Source organism: Stegostoma tigrinum, chromosome 15 (assembly GCF_030684315.1).
Source record: "Stegostoma tigrinum isolate sSteTig4 chromosome 15, sSteTig4.hap1, whole genome shotgun sequence".
Taxonomy (NCBI): Eukaryota; Metazoa; Chordata; class Chondrichthyes; order Orectolobiformes; family Stegostomatidae; genus Stegostoma; species Stegostoma tigrinum.
Genome location: NC_081368.1, coordinates 45,919,244 through 45,925,729, shown reverse-complemented (window position 1 = coordinate 45,925,729; position 6,486 = coordinate 45,919,244). Strand labels below are relative to the sequence as shown.

Here is a 6,486-nt window from a genome sequence, read left to right as displayed (position 1 = left end):
CCTTGGAATGCTTAACAAAAGAAAACCTCTGATGATAGGCTTCAATGGCAGTTTCAATGGAATAATCATTCGTGTTTCACAGGTAGTAACTCTCCTGTCCCCATTTTTGAGCCATTACCTATCTTGTCAGAAAATGCAGCACTTGCTGAGAGAAAATATAAAAGAAGGTATTACCTGGGCAGCAGGCTCAAGTAATGATTTTTGTTTCCACCAAACAGCAAAGAACTGAAGAAAATAAGGAAAAGAAGTGACATGGAAAAGATTGGACAATCCCAACAAGAGCAGACAATTCAATCGTTCCTACATTGTGATAAGCCATGTATGTTTGCGATCCACAGCCACATTTGAATGTGCAAAAAATGACTCTGCACAAAAGAAATGGTCTTTGCTAACTAAGATAATAACCTTTCTCCTTAGTTACTGGTGACTTTGGGATTTTAAATGCATTCCTACACATCATCATGATTCAATGAAAAACTACAAAAGAGAAAGGCATAATATCTCTCTGAAAGCAAACTGCCTCATGACTACAGCCTGTTTGCTACCTGTGGTGATAATTTCTTTACCAACCTGCAGAGTACCACAGAGTACCACTCTACTTCTCTGATACCTCACTGTAATCTGCCTTGAATGCATTTCAATAATCATGTTGTTTTTGCAAATGTACAAAACATTAAAATTACCTTATTCCCCTATTCCCAGAATATCATATAGCTGACCAATCTGTTGATCAAAGTTTTGCCCTTTTAGTAGAAATAGATTGTAATGCCAACAATGTCATTCTCAATGGTTTCAGAAGATTAAACCCTATTGCACAGATTACATACCACCTATAAAACATGAAAACGCATGATCAACCTGTTAAATCATATTTAAACATGAGTGCAAGAAATTTGATACTTTTCACTGCAAATAAGAGGCTAACGTGGAACTATTCCTCACTTCTTCAAGGTTCTCAACTGTGTTGATAATAGCTTCTATTTTGTTTTGCTCCAATACATAGGAAGCATTACTTCTGAATTTGTCGAGTAGTGATTCTCTAGACAGTGGGTTTCTCCAGTGTCCATAGAAGGTGTCACATCTTCCCCTGAGCACATCTCTATTCCTCAGGAGGAGAACTACTTCTCCATACATCTTCTCAAAACTGGCCACATTATCTTCAGGATGTTGAAGCTCCACTTTTTTAAGTAAATCATTGAGACTATCTCGTTGCAGTTTAGTTTCACTGAATGATTCAATGTTCACTTCACCATCCAACAATGCAGAGCAGGCATTAAACTGGAAGGAATGGCGAGCCTCATGTTCTGTTTCTGGGAATGGCCTGTTGATGTAACGGGAAACAGGGACATGCAGAATTATTCTGTCAATCATAGAGGGTGAAAAAGCACCATCATTAGCAGTTGCCAACTGCCTAACTGAGACAGCAGCATCTACTATCCAGTGCATACCTAGATGAGCAGGGAAGCGCTTAAATGCAATATCTTGGTCCTCAAGTAGAAATCGTGTCTGTTCAAGTGGAGCAATTTTCTGAGGTTCGTAGTCACCATAAAAAGCAGAAAATCCAAAGCAGCCAAGTGTCTTGTCGAGAATTTTCACATTTCCTTCCATTCCTTTAGAAGCAAGGAGAGCTGCCTCAAAGCCCAGCCGTGTGGCATTGCCAATATGGATGGGTTTTGCCTGAGTGGCTGCATTGGCCATTGGTGCCCCTGAGAGTGAAGCTGCAATAGCTAGGGCATGAACACATTGATTGTCATTAAGTGAAAGGAATTTGGCTATGGCTGCAGCACTGCCCATTGTCCCAACCACACTGGGAGGGTGAAATCTGTCAAATTAAAAAAAAAATTCAAGCACCTGACCCTTTTGTTTATTCATTATTTTACACAATTACACTTCAGTTAAACAGAATTAACAGTGTTATTGCAATTAGCAGATCCATAATTGCTCTTTTATTAATCAGATCCTTTGCTTTCAAATGGCTTGACTGTCACTGAGTAGTTATTTACATAATGCTTTCAATTAATTGCAAAAAAGTACTGTTTTTTTCTAAAATGTTACATGCAACTATATTACCTGAATTTGTGTAATAAATAGCAACGTTACTATTAATAAGCAAATCGGATAGCAACTTCGAGCCATTCCTTTGTGAGACACTGAACTGATCCAAATTGCTATGTATACCCATGAATTTTGTTGCTCAGTATATTTTTCAGAGTCTCACATTCAAGCACATGATGTTCTGGAAGTGTAGCAATGACCGCTCGTTACCCATTAAACACATGAGAAAAAGTTAGGTCATGTCTATTTAAATTATTTTATTGATTAAATGATTTTAGTCAATGGAATAAACCTTAATTACTATGAAATAAATTCTCTGGCCCTAAAAAAAAACTTTTGTAGTGAAGAATCTAATTTCTTCAAATATTAATTACTTTTCAAAAACTTTTATGAAATGCTTATTTCCCTCTTAATCAGACCTGACGTTCACGATTTTTATTTTTATGCTCTGTAAATAATTTTGCACACCATTAAATGTTTTCATCTACACTTCCTGGTTTATACTTTTCTTATTCCAGGTGGAAGTTTTAAATTTGGTTGATGAAGAAACTGTAATGTAAAATTTCTTGCACTATTCACACCCCTGTAGGTGGTACCTTTCTGTCTAATGATAATTTCCTCTAATGCAGAACCCCGTGAATGAATGCTGGCAAGTTTAAGGCTGACCAACAGCAAAGCGCCATGAGTTCAACGCCCGCTGCAAAATCTGGCTTCCGCATTAATGTTTGGAGTTTTGTACCAGTGTCTCACCTCTTGGGGATGTTGTTCGCCTCTTGCGAGAAGTGCATTAACCTGCCCTGAACTTCAATGCCCACATTAAAAGCCAAGAGGAAGTCGAGTCCAGTGGGTTTGGAGTTTGTAGGTAACATCTGGGCAGCAGCAAGGAGGGCGGGAAGTACAGCTCCAGACGGGTGGGTGGCAGGGTGCCAAGTATCATCAAAATCCATTGAATGTGCCTAAGGGGTGAAGATGAGACAACATAAATTAAAGCTATGGAAACACCAATAAGTGGCAGGCTCAGGTTTCATCATGAACATTCTTTCTGTTTATTGACTAGTTTGTGAAACCCAGAAAGTCATTAGGTGCAAACATCTTACCGCGACTCCATTGGCGAAAGCGGCCAGAGTCGGCGAAAGTCTTAATCCTTTGCGTCCGTAGACTGAGCTGACTGGGTCTTGAGCGTACATTTGCTGTTGGAAGGAAGCAAGGGGAGCGGGTTAGAGAATAAAGGACCGCACTGTAAGGGAAAGCAGCTCAAACAGTGACTCCCATCAGTACAGAAAGCGGGTTGTGTGTCTCCTGATGAGTAATCGTCGGATGTGGACATTGGAGCTGTCAGTCTCTGTGCCTGAGCATCCCACCAAATTCACTTGAAATAAAAGGGAGGCTGTCGTAACGTGGGTCGCATTGCTGTCACAGCTCGCAGTCCGCTTAGAGCTAACCTGCAAACATTGGGAAGCAGCTTGCAGTGGCCAGCATTGAGGTAGCTACTAGTTTAGTTTCAAGCGGCACTTTCGCTGCTTGACGGAATCTGGCCCAGGTATTAATGATGGAATCGGAATAGGATGTGGAGCGGCGCCTAGCGCGCCCGTGACTGTGAGGTTGTGTGTAAGTTACCTGGCAGTAATTTAGGCAAATATCAAACACCGGGCTGGTGCTGCCCAGGATTCCGACTCCAATGTTGTCTAGGATCATGCGTTTGCTCCTCTGTAAAACCGTCTCCGAGAGATGATCAACTTCAACTCCCGAGATAAATGAGCCAAAACTGCTCGTCACCGTCTTTTTCAAATCCGGCGCCTCGAAAGCTAACAAGAGGGGTAAAAAAAATAGTTACATAATTACACATATGACGATTTCATTTGTTTAAAGCACTGAACCGTCCGAGTCAAACCGTTGTAGTTCCCACCGGAACGCGTTCTATGGAACTGTCAGAAAACAAAGCTGACTTTGCAATGAGAAATATCCCCGCTCCCACGAGCGCTCTCAAGTGCTGAAGTTGAAAGGAAACAAAGTCTTTCGGATCTTCGCTTTCATGACACAGTCCGAGATCTGTGTTGAAATTGACCCAATAACGAGCAGCAACTTGTGCCGCGCTGCAATGAATACGTTTGGTTGAACCGTTAGTGCTATTATTGTATATTTGAATGGACTCTATCTCAAGTTTCTTAGACTTTTGAGTTGAAGCAAACAACTCAGGTACACTACGATGCAGTGCGCCTCTCCTCTTTAGCGCAGCTTGTGGTACTGCACACCAGGCTGCGGAATGGAGGTACACACGGACAGACAACGAATAACCATTTCAGTTCTTTTTCAGACAGAAGCCAAGTATATTTACCTTCGCGAGAAATTTTATGGTGCAGGCGTTTTCCAGTTGTTAAGCTGAGCTGAAATTTCTAAAGACGGAAGCAGAATGAATCAATGTTAGCAAATAAATAATATATTTAAAATAACAAAAGCTTGCAATCATAGATCAAAGATTTTTTTGTTTCAACATTAACGCAATAGCTACCAGAAGTTTGGAGAACATCCTGTCGCCTTTCTCTTTGTAGCTGCTCTTGCTTTCACAATGGGATAAATTTCACTAGGAGAATTAAGTCTAATTCTGCTCTCTTGACTTGGGCATTTATATAGCATTTTGGTGTTGCGAGTAAGCCGAAAGCGCACGTCACTCGTCAGCATACCCCTCCACCCCCAAACCCCACCGCCTCCTTGTCAAATTTTATTATCAAAGATTTGCATAACTAAGGATTGGACTTTCCATGATGTCGTCATTTCATCGGAAGAGGCTATGTTAGCATTTCCATTGACCCTAAACCCCAGTTACACACAAGGAAGAGATAAAATCACTGTTCTGTAAAAGGTCTATTTTACTCTTTTTTTTCATGTACCTGCCCACCTCCAGGGCAGATAGGATAGTGACAGGGACATGACCACCATCATCCTCTTCTTTTTTTCCGTTGATGTAAATAGGTGGTGTATATACTGCGCTGGTGTTTCACAATCTTTTGTTTTGAATTTATCTAAATTCGATGCAATGCTTTATATTACTTATACGTATCAAATGTATTAAAGCACAGTTTCTGCTTATAACCCTTCACTGGAAAATTACTGAGTTTTTTTTGACGGGGTGGGGGCTGCACAGCTTTGGAAATATTGGGTAATCATCTATTATCAGTGTGTCCAGCCTTTCAGGTTTTCCCACTGATTGACCAGTCCACTTCCTCATTTAGGTGCATTGCTCTGTCAAGCCCGAAGATCCCCACTAATTCTTTCTTTGAGCAATGTGTGGACCACCTCTTGTTGGTTATCTTCTTTGTCAAAGAGGGTGCCACTGATTAATCTTCTGTTTACATTTTATGGGGCCAGAAACAGCAGAAACCTTTGGGCTCATCTAAGACCAAAGCAGGTCGCTTTGGCTACATGTTTGCAAGTCTCTCCAGCATCAGCAATTATCTCCCTTCATACACCCTATGCTGGCATTCAAAACAACCAACACTGCTGTGACCCAAAGCTACAACTTGTTCTAGCATGGCCATTTTTTGATTGACGTTCACTGTCACCTGGCAGATCCAAACGATGGTTCAACCACAGTGGTCTTTTTATTCCCTAAATGGCCCATCAGCAAACATCATTCTCTCCTTGATCATCCAAAAATCCAAATCTACCACAAACAGATACATTGGATACTCCTTAAATGGTGAGAGGTTGGGAAGAGCTGGTGTACAAATGGAACAGTCTGTCTTTAATCACTAGTAGCACACATGCCGGTGCAGCAAACAATGAGGAGTGTGACTGATATATAGGCATTCATTATAAGGGCATTTAAGTACATGAGTAAAGATACCTAGCTGTGAATGTACAGTGGCTTGGTGAGACTGCATCTAGAATCTTTGTGTGGTTCGGTCTCCTTATGTAAGAAAGGATGTATTACCATTTAGGGAGTATGACAGAGACTGACCAGAATAATCAATGGGATGGCAGGATTGATTTATAAGGAGAAATTAAGGAAATTGAGATCATACTCCTTACAATTTCAAAGATTGAGAAGGAATCGGAAACGTTTGAAGTTATTTAAACTGAGATGGGAAGTTTCTTCATTCAGAAGGTGATGTACCTCTGGAATTTTCTACCCAGGAGGACAACAGAAATCATTGAGTATGTTCAAGACAGAAATGAATAGATTTGTCAACACTAATGAAATAATTTGATTTGAAGATTGTGCAAAAAATTTCATTAAGGTAAATTATTGATTTAATTTAGGTTATGGTAACCTAACTGAATAGTGGAATAGGCTTGATGTGCCAAAGATACTTGTCCTGTTTCTATTTTTCTGTATTTCCTTGTTCCTCCATGCAACATGTCAATAAGAAGTTCCTTTGCTTAACATTAACATAACTCAGTTTGCTAGTTTGATTGAACTAAAACCAAAGT

General features: G+C 40.3%; 1 protein-coding gene across 1 annotated transcript; it reads right to left on the bottom strand.

The window, feature by feature from the left end:
* Positions 1 to 214: 214 nt before the first annotated feature.
* Positions 215 to 4,633, bottom strand: irg1l (immunoresponsive gene 1, like). The gene is made up of 6 exons (XM_059651285.1): positions 4,565 to 4,633; positions 4,391 to 4,448; positions 3,673 to 3,860; positions 3,153 to 3,245; positions 2,806 to 3,011; positions 215 to 1,822 (listed from the first exon to the last, which is right to left on the bottom strand). Exons 1-6 carry the CDS (start codon positions 4,580 to 4,582, stop codon positions 904 to 906), a joined length of 1,482 nt encoding a protein of 493 aa, XP_059507268.1. The 5' UTR covers positions 4,583 to 4,633; the 3' UTR covers positions 215 to 903.
* Positions 4,634 to 6,486: the final 1,853 nt, after the last annotated feature.